At 35.8% G+C, this 24,912-nt stretch overlaps 1 protein-coding gene across 1 annotated transcript in view; it reads right to left on the reverse strand.

Annotated features, from left to right (window-relative positions):
* Nucleotides 1-24,912, reverse strand: part of TBX20 (T-box transcription factor 20) — a 54,589-nt gene that overhangs the window by 17,173 nt on the left and 12,504 nt on the right. Inside the window, exons 5-6 of the mRNA XM_082631686.1 lie at nucleotides 23,440-23,598; nucleotides 14,350-14,426 (exon numbers count right to left, since the gene is read on the reverse strand). Of these exons, the coding sequence (XP_082487812.1) occupies nucleotides 14,350-14,426; nucleotides 23,440-23,598 (236 nt within the window). The remainder of the gene's footprint in view (nucleotides 1-14,349; nucleotides 14,427-23,439; nucleotides 23,599-24,912) is intronic.

The raw sequence follows: 24,912 nt of genomic DNA on the forward strand, positions 1-24,912 counted from the left end.
CCAACACTAGCCAGAAAGCTTAGAAGAAAGCCAAGATACCAGCAGCAGGTATCCTAAACAGGGGAAGGTGAAGATGAGGAGGAGAGATGAACTAAGTACACAAAAGTATACTGCAGAAAGTCTTATTCTGGACCACACTTCAAGAAAAAAAGTGACTAATAAATATGTCCAAAATTCAAAGGTAGAGGAGGATTTTTAAAGAAATGGCTCTACTATAGGACATCTGGAGAGCACTGAGCAGGACATCCATTCAGCTTCCCATTGAGTCCACCAAAATGATGCAAGTGCCAGCTGTCTGGATGGGACCCATGATGTAGAGAAGGAAAATCCACATAATCCTTACACTTCATTTCACCATGAATTTCCACTTCTCTGCCTCTAAGGTCATCAGCAGAGCTTCTGACAATTTAAAATTTATTCCACTGGCAAGCTCACTAGAAGTTAGTGTAAGGAGGGTCTTGGATTGTACTCCAAGGACTCCTCATTCTAAGGAAGCATGAGGTACAAGAGGAACAAATGAATAATGTTTCAGAAGACTGATGCTGCCTTCTTTCTGTCCCTTCACATCATGTATGAGTGAAAGAAATAAGAATGCAACATGTCCAGATAATTCTCTGGGAACTGGGCATCCCCTTCTGCCCTTTGATCAAGGACAATAAGAACAAAGGAAAAAGAACGAAATCTTTTGATCATTCCAGAAAAAAGGCTGTCACTTATATGGGAAAGAATATTAGATTGTCATCAGAGTTTGACAGCCATAGTTTATTCCAGGAGACAGTGAAGTAACAACATATCTAAAATATGGCAGGAAAGAAAATGTGACGGAAGGATTGTGTATACCAAGTTCAACTGACTTTCACAAATGAAGGCCACAGACTGTCATGTTCATGCAAAAGACAAGGAATTTTGGTCCCACTATAGCCTTTCTTGAGGAACCAAGTAGAAAATGAACTTCAGACAACCAAAACACTGGAGAGACACTGACATAAGATGCATCAGGGGCATTAAATATATATTTACTTATAGAACTAAGACTAAGCCATGGTTATAAGAAAGGATACAGTATGTAATGACTGTATTCTCTGACAAGGTAGATGAGATACAGTTCTCAAAAATGGGGAGGTGAATGGGGAAAGAACATGATAAGTAGAATAAAGTTGTTGATTATATATGTTTATTAACTGGGATTAAAAGGATGTTACTTCAAATCAGATGCTGAAAAAGAGGGAAAGTAGGGGGGAAGAAAAAAAGAAGTTACTAGTTAATTTTAATATTGCTTCTAGGAGGGGACTTAAAGAAAATTAGAAAGAGGGAGAGTAGGAGTTCTTAACAGATATTAGTGTAAAGGAAAACAGAACAAGAGTATGAATCTTGCTAGTTACCAAAAAAGTATAAAAAAAAAAGGTTCCTAATAAAATAGATCACATAGTAAAAGATTATTTATATAAAATACTTGTATATCTATTTAAACATAACAAAACAATATGCCACAACTAAGCCCAAACATATTACTATATACATTACATGTATATTATATATTTACATAGTACAGATATATATATATGTAATAAAATACTAATGTACATTGTTACATAAAAAACAAGGTGAAAATGTATAGAGTGTTAAAATTTAAGAAAAGCATATATAAACATGTATCTACTTATATTAAAAAACATAATATATTATATTCTATTAAAAACATAATGGAAGGATAAACAATGCTTTTTCTTTTAATGGTTACCGATAGGAGAGGGAAGAAATAGGATGGAGGAGATATAGAATTTTGACCGCCTTTGAATAAGCCATGTTCTGTAGATTTGTCTTGAAACCATGTAAATCATGTATTAAATAACCATATAAGAAAATTATACTTTTTTAAATTCCAAAAAATAAAAAATACAATAAAACAAATGAACCTAAATGTGTATCCTTAGGTTAGTGGTATGAACAAAAAACAAAACAAAACTTAAAAAAAACACAACACTCTAGTATCAACAGAATCTACACTAAGGACAAAAAGAACCACAAAAAGATTTTTAACTATTTTTAGTTGGCACATTGTTGGAGATATGCTGACATACATATTCTGAGATTGCTATGCTTCTCTATGCTGTGAGATAAAGCAAAAAGGGAGCAATGACAGAATATTCTGTCATTCCTGGTGTTACTGAGAACTAGAGGCTCAGCATGAGAGAAAAGAAGTACAGATAAAAGGTCAGAGAGGTTAAGTAAAAACTTTATCATCCTGAATTGAAATAGAAAGTATCAGTATGAACTCAAGTAGAATTTTACCTTTAAAGTACATGTGGGTGTGCACACACATATCCTTCAAACTGAGGACAGAGACTATCTCTGGGGAGGGGGATTCTGAGAAGTGGAGGCTCACATTTGACTTACTTAAAGTTTGAGTACTGGATTCTTACACATTTTAAATATGATATTTTTCCATTTTAAAGTGCAAATTTGGAAAATATTTTCTAATTCCTTAACAATAAACTGGATGATGTTTTCGGAGTCTTTATAACACCAGCTTTCCCAAATGCCTTTTATACTGTTCTCTAAAGTCCCTGCAAGTTTTCTCTGAAAGAGGAAAAAAAATTACAACCTAGTTTTCAGTTATTCATTATAGTTGAGGCACAAGATTAGATGATGGATAAAAATAACATAGATAATTGAAATTTACAGAGAATCTTAAAAAGTATGCATCTCTGAAGTTATTACTCTGTCATCCTACTCTGTCATCTTTCTTCTGGCTTGAACTACAGGTGCTAAAATGACCCTAAAGCATGTCTCAAAAACTACCATTGTTGGGCTTCCCTGGTGGCGCAGTGGTTGAGAGTCCCCCTGCCGATGCAGGGCACACGGGTTCGTGCCCCAGTCCGGGAAGATCCCACATGCTGCGGAGCGGCTAGGCCCGTGAGCCATGGCCGCTGAGCCTGCGTGTCCGGAGCCTGTGCTCCGCAAAGGGAGAGGCCACAACAGTGAGAGGCCCGCGTGCCGCAAAAAAAAAAAAAAAACTATCATTGTAAAGATAGGAAGGATAAGGTGTTGGCAAAGATCAGATCTCACCAGCTTTGTCAATTAGCATCACCATATGGGCCTCAAAATGAAATTCTGAGTTTCTTCATTTTAAATACCATCCTAAGGAGGTAAAGTTTCTGGGTAGAAGTTTTCCTTGCTGCCAACATTTCCACAGCCCCTTAAAGCTCTAAGCCTGTGATCAGCAAACTTACTCTGTAAAGGCCTGGTAGAAAATAGTTTAAGCTTTGCAGGCCTTAGGATCTCTGTCAGATATACTCAGCTCTGTCACTGTAGCATGAAAACAGCCACATACAATACATAAATTGAAAAACGTGACTGTCCTGCAATAAAACTTTATAGACAATAAATTTTAATTTTATATTATTTTTGCATGTCACAGAATGTTATTTATAACTTTTTCAACCATTTAAAATGTAAAGACCATTCTTAGCTTGTGGGCTATACCAAACAGGTGGCAGACAGCAGGGTTTGCCAACCCCTGCTCCAAGCTATTTACCTGATTAGAGATGGGCCCCACTCACCCCACACTCTTGGGAAAACCTTACTCTTCATGAAAACCTTACTGCCTCAGAAACTCCACAAGCCAGCTTAGAGCTGTGTTAGAACCAACACTGCTTGCTTTCTAGCACCAGAAGTCATTATTTAAGACCTAGAAATTATCCATAAACTGAACTTCTTTAGCAAACCTGCCAAAATGCTTGCTGCTCCATGGCTTGATGCAGGTAAAACTATAAATTTCCAGGATAACAGATTTGCAACTTTGTTTCCTGAAGTTTTCTTCTTCATCTAAACTAATAGTGTTTGAGCTCTGAGCAAGAAGGCCTGATTCCCTCTGGGCTTGTGTCCAGATTTCATGTGTTTGAAAGTTTTGTTCAATCCCAGGGAGTTTTAAACATATTTTATAGAGACTCTCAGTGTGAAGGGAGAGTGCCAACTACATACTTTGACATTTTAGCCACAGGAAAGGAGTGAGGGAAGCATCAAACAGCGTGCGGTTCATCGCTGTACAGGGAGGGAAGCTACTTGGGGGGATGGGGAAGAAATGAAAAGCCCTCTGTCAGAGCTTCACCTAAACCCCACCTTGGAGCAGCAGAGATTAATGATAAAGGCAGATCTTTGAGCAGTTGATGAGAAGCAGATTCTTACACTGCTGGAGGCCATGAGGAAGGGATCCCACAGCAGCACGCTCTCAGCTAGCACACTGTGGTCTTGGTACACTGAAGGGTGCGGGGCTAATGACCACCACCGGCTCTGGAGGAGGGCCATGAGGTTGCTTTGCTGGGCATGGAGAGGGAACAGCTGATTTCCAGCTGCTGAGGCAGACAGGGTAATATAATCAATGCAAAGTTAAAACTCCCTTTTCCAAGGCTATCTCCACCTACCTGCAACAACTTCCTAACCCAAACAGAATAATTTTATTTCCAAATTGGCACACTCACAGTAAGTTTAAATTATTACCCCTTCTTCAGTCTGCACCTGCAAGATTAAACAAAGAGCCACATGATTTTATTCACAATTAATCTCAGCTCCTGACGCTAAACAAACAGACATCCCATTCTATACATGAGCTAGAGAAAGATAATTGGAATTACAAAACACTCAGCAATTCAAAAGAAGAAAACTAATTTTTAAAAGCAGAACAAGTGATCTCTTTTGAAACAGACTTGTTCCAAGAAACAAATGTTTTAAGTCTCTAATTTGTAGCTTCAAGTTTTTAGTGAGATTTAAGAAGACCCTATACTAATAAAGCAGGGACTGGCAGGAATGAAAAGAATACAATCTGGAAATGTAAAAGTATACTTGAAAGTGACAAAATAATAATTACCACATTTTAAAAGAACTCAATAAGGAGAGCAAACAGAATACCGGATGCTGTAGAAAACAGAATCAACAATTAGAAGACTCATATAGGAAATTCTTCCAATATCAGAGTAAACAGTTAAAGAAATAAAAATTATTAAGCAAAAGATGAAAGAAATAGGGAATAGATTCAGGAGTTGTAACATTTATATAATAGGAATTTTAGTAGGTCTGAATAGAGCAGAACAATTAGAAACAAAAAGAATGAGGAAGAGGAGAAAAAAAAAAACAAGGAGAAAATTTTCCTGAGATGAGTAATGAACGACTTGAGTTTTCAATTGGAAGGGCTCAGTTGTATTGTAAATACGAATGAAAAAAATTTACAACTGAACAAATACTGGTACAATTTCTGAATTTCAAAGGAAACTTTCTAAAAGCATTTTTATTAGATAGGAAAAAAAGGTAATTTTCCAACAAAGGAAAGACAGTTTAGCATCAGCTTTATCTACAGTATTTACAAACTAGATGACAAAGGAAGGTTGAAAGAGTTCTGAGGAGAAAGACAGTGATGCTAGTCAGGTTATAATAATGGCAGCAGATCCTTTCAGATATGTATAAACTGATAAAAAGAGGGTCACCCATATATCCTTCTTCAACCAATTACTCAACATTTATCAACAACTGAGAATAAAGTCAGAACACAATTCCAGTAATCAGAGTATAACAGAAGAAATGAGCATTAAACAATGAAATGAGTATGACTAGAATTAAATTTAAATGATTATGGTTGATGTATTTGTGATCCTTACATTAACATTAAGAAAAAGAATTGAAAAAGAAGATAAAGAAGATACATGAATAAAAAGCTGGATTTTAAATCCCAGATTTTTTAAACCAAAACTATAGGTTGAGAGAGGGGTAGTACAAGGAAAAAAATCACATACTAAATATCTCCTATTTTACAAGAAAAGAAAATGCATAGTTTCATTCCTAACAGTAACAGAGAAATATCAATTTTACAATTATGTCTTTCAGAATTTAAAAGCATAATTATATTAAAAAGAAATATAATGAACATTAGAGAAAGGACTTTGGTTTCAGACAAACTAACCTGGGTGTGAGGCTCAGCTGTCACAAATTACCATATGTGAATTTGAATAAAGTATTAATCTCTTTAAGCTTCAGCTTAATAGGGATGATAGTCATTCTTTATTATAGAATTATAGGGATGATAATCATTCTTTATTATACAATTATTTTGAAGTGTAGCTGAAATAAAATGTGTCAACTGCATAGCTCACTGGCTGACACGTGATGGCTGTGGAATGTTAACTGTAATAAAAGTGGGGTGGGGTGGGGGGGGTGCTGGGACTTGATAAATTTAACAAAAGACAGGAAGAGAAAATAAGGGGTAAAACAAATAGTTGAATTAAACAGAGAGCAGAAACAGAAAAAAACAATACAAACATATCAGTGGTCATAATACTTGGAGATAGATTAAAATTTTCGACTAACACACAAAGACCTTCAGACAAATTTTTAAAAATACAGATACTCTGTATGACATTTTTAAAGACACATCATTATTTACTCAACAAATATTTGAGTGTTTACTGTGTACCAGGCACTATTCTAGGCTCTGGGGATATAGTAGGAAGCAAAAGACAAGGCATTGGACCAATCAGATATTGGGGGCTGCATAATCTAGGCAGAGGGTAAGTAAGTATAAAGGCCCTAACTGGGGCTAAGATGGGCCTGGGCATGTTCAAAGGAAATTGAGCAAGACAAAGGTAGGTGAGTTCAGAGAGATAACTGGGAGGGCTGGAATCAGATTCTATGGGACCTTTCAGGCCTTGTCTGGACTTTGGATTTTACTGTGAATGGGAAGATGAGTCACTCTGAGCAAGAGTGATGTGATCTGACTTCCTTTCTTTGATAAGATCATTCTGATTGGTGAACTGAAAATGGACTTAAGAACAGTAAGAGTGGGAGTAGAAAGATCAATTAGGAAATTAATGTAATAATTCAGGAAAGAGATGATATTGTCCTAGATAAGAGTGGTAGCAGTGAGAATGGTAAGAAGTAGTTGAACTCCTCTGGATATAGTTAGAATGATTAGTTGCCTGCATGTGGAAAGAGAAAGAGGGGCCAGCAAGGGTGACACCCAGTCTTTTGGCTGGAGCAGCGGGAGGGATGCAGCTGAGAAGGGAACTGTAAGAGGAGAGCAGGTGTAGAAGAGTGTGGTTGGGCATCCTGTTGTAGATGTGAGGTACCCTTAGCAGAGACGGAAAAGTAAAAGAAATAGCCAGCCAGAGCTTTGACGCTAGAGAGGCCAGAACCAGAGATGTAATTTGATAGTAGTCAGCATATAATGGCATTTAAAGGCATGAAACTGGTGATATCACCCAGGAAGGGGATGTGAACTGAGAGGAGAAGAGGTCCAAGGACTAAGGCCTGGAACACATTACTGTTTACAGATGGAGGACAAGGGGAAGAACCAATAAGGGGATGGAGAAAGAATGGCCAATGGAGTAGAATAAAAACCAGAGATTGTGAGAGATCTTGGAAGCAAAGAGGAAAAAGGGAGAGAATAAACAACAGTGTCAAACCCTGGTAATAGGTGAAGTAAGATAGAACTGAGAATTGACCATTGTGGTTAGCAATGGGGAGTTCACTGGTGACCTGGACAGAGGTGGACTGGTGGGGTAGTGTGGGTGAAACTCTAAATGACGGGGTAGAAGAGACAACGGGAAGAGAGGAACTGAGAAGAGAATACACACAACTCTTTTTAAGGAGCTTTACTATAAGAAGGAGTAGAAAACTGGGAAAATCAGTAACTCAAGAGACACATGGCATCAAGAGAAGGTTGTTTTTTACTTAATGAAAGAAATGTCAAGATATTTGTTTGATTATGCAAGAGAAAGAGGGGTCTATTGCTGTAGGGACAAAAATTTTTAAAAATTGAAAGGCAAATAAAAGCAAAAAATGTTAAGGTATACCAATATAAGATGAGACAAAGTAGAACTCAAGACAGGCATTAAATGGGATAGAAGTAAATGATCATTTGACTGATAAATTATGGAACAAACTAAGAAAGTAGTTAAAGAAGTATTCCTCAAAAGAATAGTGCACCCAGATGAATTTACGGGCAAGACTGTAAAGTATCACTTCTTTGGATTTAAACTGATCAAACAATAAAAAGAAGGAAGATATTTCAGTTTATTCAAACAAACTAGCAGAAACCTGATACCAAAGACTGACAGAGAAGGAAAGAAGAAACAAAGTATATCTCTGTTATGAAGACTGATACAAAAAGTCTTAAATAAAATATGAGTGGAAGGGTAAGCTGTGACAAAGCGAGAGAGAGGCATGGACATATATACACTACCAAACGTAAAATAGATAGCTAGTGGGAAGCAGCCACATAGCACAGGGAGATCAGCTCCGTGCTTTGTGACCGCCTGGAGGGGTGGGATAGGGAGGGTGGGAGGGAGGGAGACGCAAGAGGGAAGGGATGTGGGAACAGATGTATATGTATGACTGATTCACTTTGTTATAAAGCAGAAACTAATAATAAAAAAAAATAATAAAAAAATAAAATATGAGTAAGTTAAATCCAGCAATATATTACAAGAAAAACAGATAAAATCCAGATAGGATGTATTCCAGAAATACAAGGATGGCTCAACATAGACAGTATGACTAGAATTAATCATATTGTTATTTAAAAGTAGAAAAATAATTAAAATTGTCTCAGTAGATGTTAAAAGAGCATTTAATATAAATTCAGTTAACATTCAGGATAGCAAAAAATTCTTAATTTAGGCATACCTCAATATGATAAAGTATATCAATATGAAACCAACAGCCAATGAAAACCATTTATAATGATAAAACACGAGGCATTACTAAGTAAGTCAAGGACAAGAGAAAAATGCTAACTATCATCACTTTTTAATAGTATTCTGGAAATTTTAGTCAGTGTAATAAAACAAGAAAAAGACATTGTTAAAGGCGTAAATCCTAGAAAGAAAACAATAAAGTGATCATTTTTGCAAATGATATAGAAATCTAAGTAGATAACTCAAGAGACTAAAAGGAAAAATTGTTAAAACTAATTTTTTTAAGTTCAGTAAAATGGCAGGATGCCAAAGACATGTAGGAATCAATAGCTTTTTACAGACTAGACTGATTTCTAATTAAAAATTCTAGTACGTTCTAGACAAAAGAAAGGTAACGTGAGCCACGTATGTGATTTTTAATAGTCTAGTTGTCACATTTTTAAAAAGCAAGTGAAATTAATTTTAGTATTTTATTTAACCCAGGATGTCTCCAAAATATTATTTCAACATGTAATCAATATCCTAAAACTATTGTTGAGATACTTTCAGTCTTTTATTTCATACTAAACCCTAAAAATCAATGTTTGGTTTTTTTTGTTGTTTGTTTTTGTTTTGTTTTGTTTTTTGGTGCCTATGGTATTTCTTAATATGGAATAGCCACATTTCAAGTCCTCACTAGCCATCTGAGGCCAGTGGCTATTGAACTGGACAATGTAGCTATGTGCCTAAGAAACTGTGTAGGACTTATAAACTTGAAAATACCAAAACTTCTAAAGAACATAAGAAGAGGTTTCAGTAAAAAGACAAACATATGACATACTCCTAGAAGTCTCAATACTGTAAAGATATCATTTTTCTCCCCCAGATTATTATATAAATTCAACACAAGCCCAATCAAAATTCCAATGATGTTTTTTGGGAAGACTGGACAAAATTCCAGAGACTGGAAGCATAAATGTCAAAGAATGTCAAGAAAATTTGAAAATGACAAGTAAAAAAGATCTGGAGTTTGTCATATCAGATATCTATACCTATCATCAAATATTTATATATTATACCAATTTACCAAAATTATAACAGTACAATACTGGCAGATCAATAAAGAGACTAAAAACAACTATAGGTAAGAATTTAGTATATGATAAAGGAGAAATTTTTTAAAAGTGGGATGGAATATGTTAGTAAATATATAGTTTTGGGGCCACTTATAAAAAATATACAATGACATCTATTTTATAGTTTATACAAAATCAATACTGCATGAGTTAAGTATTTAAATAAAAACCTAGAAAGCAATAAAATGATAGAAAATCTGTAGTTGAATATTTACCTATTTATGTTTTTTTGGACTAGAGAATCTTTTTAAGATAGAAATCATAAACAGAACAATACATTTGGTGATGAAATATTCTATTTATCAAAAACATAAGTAAAAAGCTAATTTCAAATGGATAAAATAATTCCAATATATATGAACAATAAAAATATTAATACATAAAAACAGCTTTTATAGATGAATAAGAGAAAAGATGAACAATCCAAAAGAAAAAAACAATGGGTGAAGGACATACATAGGTCAGTTTACAAAAGAGAAATACAAAGTTTCATCTATCAAATTGGCAAAGATAACAAGATGATCATGTTTCACAAGTGTGCAAAGAAATGGACATCTTGATCATGACATGGACAATCTTTCTTGAAGGAAACTTGGCAGTATATATGAAAAGCCTTTAAAACATGCATATCTTTCCATTTATATGAGGTACCTAAACTAGAAAAATTCATTGAGACAGAAAGTAGAATAGACATTACCAGGGGCTGTGGAGAGGAGGAGTAGAGAGTTACTGTTTAATGGGTACAGATTTTTTGTTTGGGATGTTGGAAACATTCTGGAAATGGATATGGTGATGGTTGTATAACGTTATGAGTGTACTTAATGCCACTGAATTATACACTTAAAAATGTTCAAAATGCATATTTTACCACAATTAAAAAAAATTCCATTGCGTGACTATAAAAATTTATTAAACCATTCTCCTATTGTTGAACATTCAGGTTTTCCCCAAAATTTAACAATTAAAAATAACATTATGATTAAAATAATGTGTATCCTTTTACACAGCATTTTTATTTGTTAGTATTTATCCTATAGTAATAATGAGTAATATGTGTAAAGATATACATTTTACTTCCTGGCACTGTTTGTAATAACAAAGAGTGGGAAACCTAAGTAACTAACTTTATAGGATTGGTCAAATTATTGTACACAATGGAAAATTAGACAGCCATTAAAAAGTATACTACAGACATATACCTATTGATATTAAGGGAAAAATGATTAAAAATAGTGTGTGTGGTAAACTTCAAAGGAAGTTAATGTTCATAGGTGCATAAGAAATTATCTGGAAGAATATATAAGTTTTTGCCAGTGATTATCTCTTAGTGAATGGGATTTTGTTACTTTTTTTATGCACTTTTTCTTGCTTGTCAGTATTTTTCTGCAATAAGCATGAACTCTAATTGTAAAAAACAAAGCAAACAAACAAACAAAAAAACCTAACAGAACTTAATTTTGAACATTTAAATATCTTCATAGTCATTTCTCCTTTCTCAGAAGTAATATCATGCCTTCACTTATTATACAAAGTGCCCCTTCCCTCCCCACAAAAGAAAAACCAACTGATAAGAGTGTCTGTAAGTTATTATATGGCACCAGCAGATAATTCTTTCCCTGAACTAAATAACTATAAATTAGATTATATTAAGAAATCCTTTTGAGCTTTTGATTTGCTTCTTGGCTATCCATTGTAGGTATATGTGCAAAGCATCTAATGAATGTGCAAAGCATCTAATGAAAACACTTTCTACTTTTGGTAATGAGATGAGTTGCCTTTTATAACTGAGGGAGATGCTGTCCCTGGGAGAAGGCTGCACATATGAGACATTCAGGTATCTGAATGGAACCTCATAAAATGAGAGCAAGAAAGCCAGAATGCCCTTTAGAGTATCCTCAAAGTTTGTGCAGATGTAGAAAGAATAATACTGTGAGTTAAGAGGTATAAAGCAAACAGATCCAATCCTAAAGGCATTTTTGTTTGGGTGTCCCACATAGTAGCTGTAAATCTGGAACAGGAAACTTGAAATCATTAAGGTCACATATTTATAACATCATATTCAATTAGGTTAGAAAAGTGCAATTTCTGTCATCATGTCCTAAAAAGATGTGTTTTTCTCTCAGATCTCTTATTTAAAAAAGCTCTCTATATTGTTACAAATAGGGCTGTTTTCAGTCAGTTACAAGGAGCAATTCAATTACTAGATGGTTTAGTGCAGTAACTGACTCCAGACTAATTTAATTTCTTTAGGTCTCCAAAGATCAATTGATCTGATTTGTCCTATCCCCAAAGGCTGCTTAGAAAAAATTCAGACTGAAATACCTGGAAATGAAATCCAAAACCTTGGCCAATTTCACACTACTTAGGTCATCTTGCAAACTTGCAGCTAGTCACATAAGATGCTCTCTTGGCCCTCAGACCATTGAAAGCTTTTTAGCTTCATGTACATGTGAGTGTTCCCCACATCAGGATGTTTATTAAATAAGTGGAAAATGTGGCTGCGTGTGTTATCAAATCCGTCGCTCTAAAGGGTAGTGAGTCTGGGTATTTGTCTCTCATGAGCACAAGTGCAACAAAAGGGGCTATTTTTACTCTAGGAGTAGTTCATTACGACTATTAAAAGTAGCTTAGATGGGGTAAAACTATGCTTATCTAATAAAATATAATTATTTTACATTTTGAGATTTAGAAGTGCTTTCATAAATGTCATCTTACATGGTTCTCATAATAAACCTCTGAAGTAAGCAGGGTTATTTTCTCCATTTTCTAGATGAGGAAACAGGCTCAGGGGTTAGGTGACTTCTCTAGGATCACTCAGGCAGGAAAAGGCAGAGCTGGGGCTCTAACCCATGACTTTGTCTGTATATACCATGCTCAGCCACTGATTAGAGACAGAAGATATGATGCCCACTGTAAAAACACATCACTTACTTCCCGACTGAGCCACTGTTTTCATTCTTGCCTGACCCCTGACTAGAATGGAGAAAAAGTTCACGTATTAAAATCCCACTTGCATAAACCCAGTCTGAATCAGTACCTCTGGCACTCCAGAAATAGGAGATAAAAAAGGCCACACCTAAATGCAAGTAGCCTTTGTAAATGCACTCCTTTGTCACCCACTCTGCTGATAGCACTTTCTCACTGACTTGGGTCTTATGACCTATTTGCACACCTATGTCCCACCTAAATGGAGAGTTATCTCCTTGCCATCTCTCTGCATTTTGCAATGGATTTTTCAACAAGCTCAAGTTTCTTTCCCTGATCTCTCAATACCCCACAATCACTTGTCAAGCACTCCAACTAATTAATCTTTTCTACTCAGATGCCACAGTTCTACCCAACTTTCAGTCTCTCCTGCTGGATACTTTGTCTCCCCACCGAGCTTCTATATCTGTTCCCACAAGTCAAAACCACACGCCTATGCTCTGCCATTTGGGAAGGATGAGGGAAGGATAAGACAGATGTTGCTAAAACATGTAATTATCCTTTAATTTGAGTTTCCAGGACAGGTTAGAGAGAAGTGCTGAGGTCAGATGTGAGCATGTGGTAGGTAACGAAGAGTGTGGCAGAAACACGTAGCAGTTGGTAGGAAAATCACACAAAGATTTGGAGATAAAGTAACCCAGAGGGCTGGTAGCTAGGGTACCCCACCTGTCAATAAAGATTCCAGGCCACATTAAAGATTAGATACAGAAGATGAGTAAGATCTGATGATCTAATGTGTGAAATGGTGTCTAGAGTTGATAACATTGTATTATATAATTCAAATTTGTAAAGAGAGTGGAACTTAAATGTGCTCACCAAAAACAAAAACAGAATAAGTACAGAAAGTTACATAGTATGTTTAAGGGATACAAATAATCTTCTCCTTGAAAAAACCATATTTTGACATTCATTTTGGGCAAACTATGCATCTCAATATAGTCATTACTTATCACGTAGACAGTCTCACACTGTGTGAACCATTTCAATTAAATAAAAAGTGGGGTAAATTACGGCACATGATTGTCACTTGCCTTCTTAAAGGTCCTGAGATCTGATAGCTTTCCTATTAAGTATAAGCAGTCTATGCTGTAGGTAAAATATACACCTTGATTTAAATTGCCTCTCCTTGTTCCAAAATTCCAAACTACCTTTATAGTCTCTATGTTAACAAATATATCCACTTCAGAAGGCAAAGGCTAATTAAGAATCTATTTCTCTGTGGATTGCCACTCAAGACATGAAGCTTAATATCATCTAGAGGACTGTGTCTTTGATAACAAAGAAGCCCCACTGAAAAAATGTCCTGTCCAAAGAAACCACTTCACTCAGAAATTGAGTGTAGAATAGATCCAGCTGCAGCAGCTGTCAAAGCTTAAGCAGTTGCCTATCTACAGGGTTTATAACTGGAAGGGAAGGTGGGGCAGAGAACTGGAGACTATACAGAGTATTGGAGACTATATACAGTGAAGTTATGGCTCTTTGGTGTTGAAAGGAGTGTGCTCTTACAAACTAGTGCTTCTCTTTATCTTATCTGGGTAAAAAAGTAAACAGAAAATTCTCATTACCTCTCAATGTCAGTGAGCCTGGAGGAGTCCCGGAATCCTTTGGCAAAAGGGTTACTATCTATTTTCAGCTTGGTTATCTGGAAAGGGAAGAAAGGGTAACAAAACAGTATCATTTCCATGGTCAAGGAAATAAAATCAGAAATAAAAAGTTTGTTCATTTTCCATCATGGCACCCCAAGAATATCTTAATGTCTCTCAGTATTGTGATAGAGGTTAAAATTGCTAAGGAAGTTCACAAGAGGCCTAAATTGGGGGGAATGGTCAGAGAAGGCCTCAGAGAGAAGGAAGTAGTTGAGGACAGACTGGTCCTAAAACAGGCTGGAAGTCAATGGATAGAGACGGTTTGAAATGGGGGCCTTTTACAAACAGTGTGGCTGCCGTGTGAAGTATTTAAGAGAGTAGTGAAAGGCTAGAGCTCGTCTAGAAGGCCAGCATTGGTGGGTAATGGGGAATAAAAACAAGAATGTTACCTCATGCTGACTTGGCAGCCTCATTTGTTAATACCATGGGTACCTATATATACCATAATGGATACCACCTAAATATATGATATAAAACTTTCAGCTTATAAATTTACCCCTGTTCCCCTTTCTATCTGACTAAATAAGAATCAAATTAGTGGGTCTCTTATTATCCTCCCATATAATGTTACTTACAGACTCTATGCTTATATGGAAAAAAAATATTTCCTAATAAGAATCATAGTCTGAAGTATTAAGTGTCTATGTTGTGCTAGTCATAATTCGCACAATATTAATCTAGAAAGATCCATTAAAATATATGCACTGCACCTTCATGGAAAAATAGGTTACAAAGAAAATAAATAAATAAATAAATAAATAAATAAAACACTGATTAAAAGATGTTCTACTTGCAAAATTCCTGAGTGTTAAGAGCTAAAAGGAATGGAGGAAAATTATTGGAATTAGAACCACAGACACCTTTAAAGAGAGTCATAACTCATTTGTGTCAAAATGAGAACCCACATTCATCTTTGGAAAGAGAGACACACACAGAATAGTCTTAACCTGGAAAAAAAGTTATAGGTTGAGGGCAGCATGCCTTCCTCTTTCAAAGTAAGGAGTAAATACATATCTATTTTGAGATATATATATATATCATAGTTTGAAGTACTATTTTGCCAATAAGCAACTTTTCCTTTGATCAGAGTGTATCTACTTTTCATTTTAAACTATTAACATCTAAAGAATTGCTTTTTTCATTACAAAAGAAAGTCTTTTCTTTTTTACTTTACAAGTTTTCTTAATGTGAGCTAACCAATGTACAAGCTGCAAAACGCTATTTACCTCACTTAAAACAGAACTTCCCACACTATCCTTACCAGAGAGACTGCACTTCTCTATCATTAACACTGGCAAGTTGTAAGATTGATTCTTTGATATTAGTTCTTAAGGGCACTTGACAGTGCCTCAGAAATGCTCATTTTTGTCCCATGCACATTCACTCTAGAGTAGCCAAAAATAAAACTGCTAATTTCCTTTTCAGCTTAGTTAATGGAAGATGGGAAACAGTGAAGGAAATAAGCTAGATAAGTAAGAAAACTGTTCTTAATGGACAGCAACAGGACTTTGTGTGCATAGAAAGAAATATACAGGAACCACTGAGGTTGCCCCTAAAGTATGGCCATCAAGAGTTTGTAGAGAACCTTCTCTCACACTCAGACACCTCTTTAATTAAGGGCATGGATTTCTAAAGGGTGAAGTCTATTTTAGCCATTCTTTCAGACTAGGATTTAGTATTAAAGGTCAGTTTTCAGGGCAGAGGCAAAAAGTTTTATTTGTTTGAAATAAATTACAAACATCTTCTAAAGCCCAAGCAGTCAATATATTCTAGAATTATAAAACACCAACAAGATTTTTAAATCCTCAAAAATGGGATTTCTTTTATTATCTTTTTCTACTGAATAATTATAAATGAAAATACTTTAGATTTCTAAAGTGCTTTATAGTTCATGAAAACACTTTCACAATAATTTATCAACAGAAATGAGATCACATGGTCCCTAAAATTCCATGGAGCAGGCAGAGGCATACATAGAACTGGAAGTGGTTTAAGTGCCACTAAAGAAGCTGGCACCACATCCCCTGCAGTGTTAGGTGACGTTAAGTGTGAACCAAACCCAGATAAAAGCTTCAAACTGAAACTGTAAGATACAGCAATAAAGTTAAGTCTTCAAGTTCGGTTCTTACAAGCTCATTTATAAAAACTGAATGGATTTGCCAATGGATAAAATTTTCTGAAGACAAAGGCAAATAATATCTGATGGAGAAACTAATTTTGAACGAAGTCCTTTTGCAGCCATCCCTCTAAAATATGAACCATATCAGGAATTTCTGGTGGTCCAGTGGTTAGGACTTGGCGCTTTCACTGCCAGGTCCCGGGTTCAATCCCTGGTCGGGAAACTAACATCTTGCAAGCCACGCAGTGCAGCCAAAAAAAATTTTTTTAATAAATATAACAAAAAAATGTGAACCATATCAAGCTTTGAGTCTTTATAAACTTAAAGAATAGAAAATATTATCTATCTGTTATAATAGTTAAAGAACCACCTTTGATCCACTTTGTCCCTGAAAAGGATTTTGAGAATTGTATTTGTTGTTATTTATATTTCCAGGAGGTAGACTGTTGGCTCAGAATGTGATGATTGTGGAGTTGTCGTAAAAAATAAATATTCTCAGTGTGTGTGTGTGTTAGTTGCTCAATTGATGTGTCACCATATCTAGTATTACTGCCATAACTTTGAATGAGGAAGTGAATCAAATTCAACACAAGTTTTCAGATTTCTTTGGAATTTTCTTTCATTTATTAGAACTTTCTCTTTCCAGTATCTTTTTGGTCTTTCTTTCATCATCCCCAAAAGTATCAATGGTAACTTTTTGACTTTACATTTGATATAATTTCAAACTGAAGGGAAGTTTCAAGAATAGTACAAGGTGTACTCATACAGCTAGATATACCAGTTGGTTGAGCAGTGATTTAACTTTAGTGTGTTAATTAGAAAAGGAGCTCAAGAGAGTAATCAGGTATTTACTTTCTCTACGGACTATTATTTTATCTAATTCCAGGAAAAAAAATTGCTTTTGGAAGTTAGAGAAAAAAAGCTGAATGGATCTCTTACTACTAAAATTGTATGGGGGCCCTGAACTAACCACTACAGTCTTGAACAGGCTTTATGGAGTACTGATTAGCAGTACAGGGACTGTGGGTAGACTTCTTAGTGAGCCCACCGTGCTCACTGTGATATCACTAGACTCTGAATCTACTGGGGTGTCAAAAATAAGCACCCCAGAAATGTTTGTTTGAACTTTGCTTCAAGGACAAGCAGTCAGAAATATGATTTCATATGTTTACCAGTTATAGACTAGGTGAAATTCTTGAGTTTACATAAAAAGCATTTTGTTTTCTATTTTAAGATAAAGTAATTTTTAAATAGCAAAGTTTTAACATTCTAGTTAATCATGCACTTTTAAAAGGTCAGGCACAGATTTTATTCCATGGATATTTAAATAAAAACCAGTAGTTAATAGAAAGAAATTCATTTCTGCAGATATAGTTTTATATCCCTTTATGAAATTTGGGAGAACGAAAAAGTTACGTATTTGAGAACTGATGAGAGGAAGACCTGAGTTATATACAGTGATGTCAGTTGGACATCATTTTCCTAATATAGAATACCTGCAGCTTGTAAAGCTGTTGAACAGCATCACCCATGTCAAAGGTAAATCTAAAAGAAAGATCCAAAAATAGTCAACTACCAAAAACATATGTAGAGAACCCATGTGAAACTACAAGTATGTCTTTATGATTCAACAACAAATTTTAAAAGCAGCAATATTTTTCATTTTGTGAGGAAGAAGAATTAAAAAGGACAGCAGTATGTGCTTAAGAAATCCTGTTTCAAGTATATGTACATATATGCAAATCACTGACTAATTCTGGTCAAATTACACCCATTTTTTCATGTATTATCTTAATAATATGGAACATAATTCACTTCCTAACCAAAAAAATTCATTCTTTCAACATCTCCTTTATAGATAAATATATGTGTAAATGGAGGGCAGATTTTGACACTGCCAGCTGTACCAACGAGAAAGGGACTTTTTCTAGTAGTTATTATTCCATGCGATATCACTGGACTCTGAATATAGCTGGGGTTCCCAGCCACAAGGTGAAATTGGCCCTCAGAGACCATTTCTCCAATTATCAGGAAAAGATCTGTACAAAGTCACTTAAAAATGAAACCTGACCTACACTTCAACTCTACAGCAATGGCTTGCCTGCTCAAAAACAGTGTATGACCTTTAAATCTTAAATTATAAAATAGTTCGTTGAAAGTATAATGTATTTAGCTTTAATCTAATAATGTAAAGAAATGCAATCATTTCCTCACAAAAACCAGAGGAAAAAATAGAAAAAAGGTCCCGTTTTCATTACTTACAAATAAAACTACCAGATACAATAAATGAGAAGCTTTTTCACGAATTCTAATGGAAAATTTGATTTGGCTTTTAATATGTATGTAAATAATGTCCTATCCAAAGTTTAAGAGATATAAAGGCGGTCCTAAGTGTGAACTTTTAAATCTTCTCTCTCTTTTCTCCCTGTTCTTTGTGCATGAAAATACTTAATATTTATACTGTACTTAGTACATATTTAATTTGTTTATTTCCTATATATTTATTTTATGTTTATTATGGGTAAATCAGTAGACAAGCATGGTATAGCAGTGAAAAGGCAGTAAATGTGAGGAGGCCTAGAAAGAATCAAGGATAACTTTAGAAAACTGTATAAGACTAATGAAAATACTAACCCCCAAAATGATTTATTCACCCCACGTGAATTTCGATTGGTCTTATGAGGTCTATAAACCATTTGCAAAAATGGCTCATTAGTATACCAAATCAAATTTTTGACTATTAATTGAATTTCAGATATGTATGTGAGTAGATTTCACTTCACCACTGTGGCTGCCATCTTCTTTGCCTGTAAACTGGGACTAAGAACAAGACCATCTTAGGGAACAACTGTAAGGATCAAATGAGATGCTGTGCATAAACATGCCTTTGGAAATTGTAAGGCACTCTATAAATAAAGCACGTAGTGACTGTTGGACTGTCTCTGGAATGTCCAAAGAGGATTTGCCACCATTTGTGTGTGTGTGTTTTTTTTTTTTTTTTTTTTTTGCGGTACGCAGGCCTCTCACTGTTGTGGCCTCTCCCGTTGTGGAGCACAGGCTCCGGACGCGCAGGTTCAGCAGCCATGGCTCACGGGCCCAGCCGCTCCGCGGCATGTGGGATCTTCCTGGACCGGGGCACGAACCCGTGTCCCCTGCATCAGCAGGCAGACTCTCAACCACTGCGCCACCAGGGAAGCCCTTGCCACCATTTGGATTTTTAAATGTTACTGGCAACTTTTCAATGAGATAAATGAATGCACAAATGTTATACTATTTATCTTTAAGTAAAAGCACACACACATACACACACACATATGGCATTGTGCTAGGGATTATGGCTTTAAAGGTGGGTGCACAGAAATAAACTCAGACGTGGCAGGATCTATTGAGAAAAGCAGTACTGAATTTAATCACTTATTGTGGGTTATTTAGCAATGAAATGATATACACTAATCATATTAATTGTTACACTTAATGATGCAGTGAAAGCTAGCTAGGCGCTGGTAGGTGGATTTTGCACCCATTTATAATCTTAATTAGAAATAAACATTTTCAAGAGGAGCAACTACTGTTGGGGTATGTGTTTATTAGAATCTTAGCCTATTTTAATTTAGCAATATTTTCAAATTCAGTTTCCCAACCTTGACACTGTCAGTGGTCATTTTCTTGGCCTTGCAATCCAGTAGGATGCTACCAAAAAGGAGGAGTTAATACCCAGAAGATGGTTCTTTCACTTACCAGATTTGTGACCTTGGGCAAGTGTATTAACCACTCTGAATCTCAGTTTCTTCATCCACAAAATGAGGCTTATGGGGCCTTATTCAGGGGATTAGTGTCAGAATTAAGTGAGATATTGATTAAAAATATAGAGAGATTCTTCTAAATTAAAATAAATCCAAACCATGAACCTTAGGTGGATACTAGTTCAAAGGCAGGAGTTGGGGGGAAGGCTATAAAGACATTTGTAGGTCCATCCTGAAATTTTTAATATGAACTCAATTTTAGATGTTGTAAAGATATTGTGGTTACAAAATAATCTTATTGTCAGTCTAAACTTGTAGAAGTACTTACAGGTAAAGTATCATGATGCATGCATCTTAGTTTCAAATGATTGCGAGAAGGGGGAAAGTATGTACATGTACAGAGATTGAGAAATGGGGCAGGGGAGGTAAAGCAAATTGGAAAAATGTTAATTGTTGAATCTGGGTGGAGAGTATACGTGGTTCATTTTACCATTTGTTTAACTTTTGGATATTTGAAAATTTTCTAGATAAATGTTGAGTGGAAACAAAAGAATTCAGTGAGGTAATGTCACTAAAGCATATGGCTCCTATTAGAAACAGCTAATGCCAGTGGATATTTTGACTGTCAATATAGGTTGATTACCATCTTGTTACACTGGCTGCTGTCAGTGTGAAGAGCTCCCTGCACACAGCAGGTAAGCAATGAGCACTTGCTGAAAAGAAAAGAAATTAACATAAAGAACTGAAACCGTCTAAAAAGGATGTCTTGAATCCATGAGGGTCACAAGCTGAGAGGAGGTGAGGTTCCCCTTTCTTGGGGACACCAAGCACCTAAAGAGGTTAGGCTTTTAAACCTAACTACCTGGATTCATATCTGTGATGGGAGCAGCAGGGTCACATTGGATAAGTTATTTAACTCCATGCCTCCATTCTTTGAATTGTAAAATGCAACATAAAAATACTGTTGTTCCTATCTCATAATATCATTGTGAGGATTAAATAAGACAGTGCACTTTAAATGGTGCCTTGTGCGCCCAAATATTAGCTGTTATTATAATTATGTTGATAATAACCTCCTATTCCGTGTTCCGTGATATGAGAGGTCCCGCCAATATTTATTCAGGATTGTTTCTTCACCAATTAAACCAAATCTAAGGTGTTACACTTAGAACTTTCCTTAATTTTGTTCTGTCCGTAATTTTCACTAAACAATCCCAAGTTACCTATTCTTGCTTTAGTTCCCTTTACAGATAATTCCGATAAAAGCAATGAAGTTTCCATATGACAAGTTTTTATTTCATTCTCAAACATCAGCAGGTTTTCTTGTTATTAGTATAAATCTGATGTTTTATAATATAAAAGCTACTAATTCAGTTAGTGTAAATTGAATTAAATGTTTCAGGAATCTTTTCAGAACCTGTGATACCTGTATTACATGTGTCCTCAAATAAATTAAAAATGGGATTGTTGATATCAGTGTTCCAGATTCTAAGAGAAATAGCATTATGTTTTAGGCCTTTGTGGGCTTCACTCTATACCCAAATTTTTAGCTTGGGCATTCTCTGAAAGTTGCCACTCTTGTGTTGTTTTCTTAAGGATAATTAAAAAGTTATAGTACTTTGCTTTTGCTTAAAGATAAATAGTATAACATTTGTGCATTCATTTATCTCATTGAAAAGTTGCCAGTAACATTTAAAAATCCAAATGGTGGCAAGTCCTCTTTGGACATTCCAGAGACAGTCCAACAGTCACTACGTGCTTTATTTATAGAGTGCCTTACAATTTCCAAAGGCATGTTTATGCACAGCATCTCATTTGATCCTTACAGTTGTTCCCTAAGATGGTCTTGTTCTTAGTCCCAGTTTACAGGCAAAGAAGATGGCAGCCACAGTGGTGAAGTGAAATCTACTCAAAGTCATATGGAAATTATAGGTGCTTATGCCTTACAGACACATACCCACCCTGGCCATTCTTCTACATCCCTTCTCTGACTTCCTGTTTCCTCATCTGTGTAGGGCTACCTGGGCTTTCAGTTTCATCTTCTTGCTTTTCCTGAGAGACTCAACACCATATCTGCTTGGTTGACCATCCCACTCTGCACTCTGAAGCATCTATCAGACAGCACCTAACAGTTATTCACTCAGAACCCAAAATATAACATCAAGACATGAGGAGAGCAAGAGTCCTGGCTACCTATAACCAACCAGTCAAATAAAAGCAAGACACAAAACCCAGAGTAAACTGACAATGTGAGTTCCTTTTACTAAAGTACAGTATATCAAAAGGAATTCTACTTCTGGTCCATTCGGACTGTGGAAAAGTTACTTGTCCTCTCTTGGCTTCAGATTCCTCACTAAAGAATGTTACTGTTACCCCAGGCCTTCAAGATTACGCTGACCATGAAAGAATACATGGGGAAGTATCTAACAGGACTCAGTCCTTAGCAACACTTTGATAAATATTTACAGTAGAGTTGGACTAAGCCTTATGGATGAAGAAATGCATAAATTTTAAATATGATTTACAACAGAGAGTAGAAAATATATAACTCAATATTATAAATTAGATATCTTGATGTTAATTAAATACACAACTGCTTACATACTACAGTCTATTATCTAAAGAGGCATTTAAGATCATTCTACTAGAATTATCTTACCCTGAATTACAGCTGAATAAATCTCACAAAATATCTAACGTATAGTAGTTTGTTGGCTACAAACGTATAGTAGTAGTTGGCTAGTACGCTACGTGTGCTAATTTAGCAGAAAAACTGAACTTCTAAATTTTATGAAGCAATGAGTGTATGGTAACACATGTCATGAGGCTCTACCAGAAAGAGAAGGAAGCAGGTAATGTTCTTGAGAAAATTTGAGAAGGCAGATTGGGTCAGGTTTGGGTGGGACATGTGAGCAGTGAACAGCCTGACCAGGAGTATAAAGGTTCTAAGAAAGATGGTGTAATACAGACCTTCATAACCTTGAGCCACAGATACTCAACATATTTGGAAGTCCTGGGGCTGATTCTCCATAGCTTTCTCCAAAGTGAATTTCTGTTTTGAGTACTGGGATAGCCCTGCTCTCCAAGAAGATAACTCTCCTAAAGCCTTATCTTATTTGGGAAATAAATTGTGAAGGGTATACTCACCAGTTGATTCTGGTAGGCAGTGACCGCCGTAAAAACTGTTTCTGGAAAGATGAATGTTCTGAATTCTTCAGACTTCAGATTGAGTAATGAGGCTGTGTGGTCTTTCTTCTTAATGATGTGCACCCGTGGCTGGTACTTATGCATTGAGTTCAAAATTATCTGCAGCAAAGAGTGGGAAGTACAGTACTGGATTTTAAGTACTTATAGTGCTAATAAACAGGCCAAATTACAATGAGGCAAAGAAAGAACCATAAAATCTACTGTGTCAAATGCAGTTTTAAGACTAGGATCTACCCTTCCCATTCTTCACACAAATAATTTTCACATGATACTGCAGAGTATTGTGAATCACGTTTTACCAAACCAACTGCAAATAATACAGGTTGTTTCAAGTGTCCTTTCTAAAATGATAGAGGAAAAAGTCATCTGGAGGATGTTTATTTTTTAGAAAACGCTTTTTGTTTTTTAGTCTGGTTAGACCAAAGGCAGTATGTCTCTAAATTTTCTAAAGTAAGAAATTACAGATTTGAGGAGGCTAGATTGTTATTTGGGGCAGTGGGGGGTGAGGGGTGGGTGGCAGATGGGACGGAGGGAATAAAACAATTTTAAAAGGCAGTGTGGTATAAGGTAGACCTTGGTTGGAATACTGAATCTGCTACTTTCTAGCTCTTTAATCTTGGGCCAAGTGATTTCACCTCTCTTACCTCATTTTCTTAAATGCAAGAACAGTATTAACTTCACAGGGGTTGTGGTGAGGATCAGACGCTGTAACCCTTGTAAATCACATAGCAAATAGGAAGTGCTTAGTAAACTGTATTATTATTGTCGTCGTCATCATTTCTGACAACTTCATTGATTCCTGACTCCCAGTTACAAACTAAATAAGAACGTTAGTGATGGATGTCTTCCATTCCATAGCTGCTAAAAGTTGCCCGGTACTTAGAGATCAGAAATATACCCTGTTAACAAGGCAGTATTTTTCATGTATCATTTAAATAAAATACAATAATTCACCATTATGAAATTTAAGCAACAAAACTTACTTTCAGATATTAAAGATTTTTCACATCCCCCCCCCCCCGCCCCACAACCCAGACAGCTACCTAAATCTACAAAATCGGGTACGTCTTTCCTGGGATAACAGGGCTTACAATGTACACCCTTCACCCCAAGGGCCTAGCAGAGAGCTTGGCTCTCAGGGGAGGTGTCTGATACATGCTGTGGCAGGACTAGGGTCAATGGCATGCAGTGTTGTTGCTCTCTTGTTCTTTGGCTAACTTGGGTGTGGTGGGTGAGTGTTAACACTGGTTGACTTTAGCAGAGTTAAATACTAGTCACTGTGAGATAACCGATACAGAATCAATCTCTTTCCATGCTGAGATATAAGCCAACAAAGTTACTGGGCATTAACTGGCATTGAATTTTTGAACATGCCATCTTTTTATGATCCCAGACCTGAATAGGAATTACTGA

The sequence above is a fragment of the Mesoplodon mirus genome (genome assembly GCF_964341445.2).
Source record: "Mesoplodon mirus genome assembly, chromosome: 9".
In the NCBI taxonomy this organism is placed as follows: domain Eukaryota; kingdom Metazoa; phylum Chordata; class Mammalia; order Artiodactyla; family Ziphiidae; genus Mesoplodon; species Mesoplodon mirus.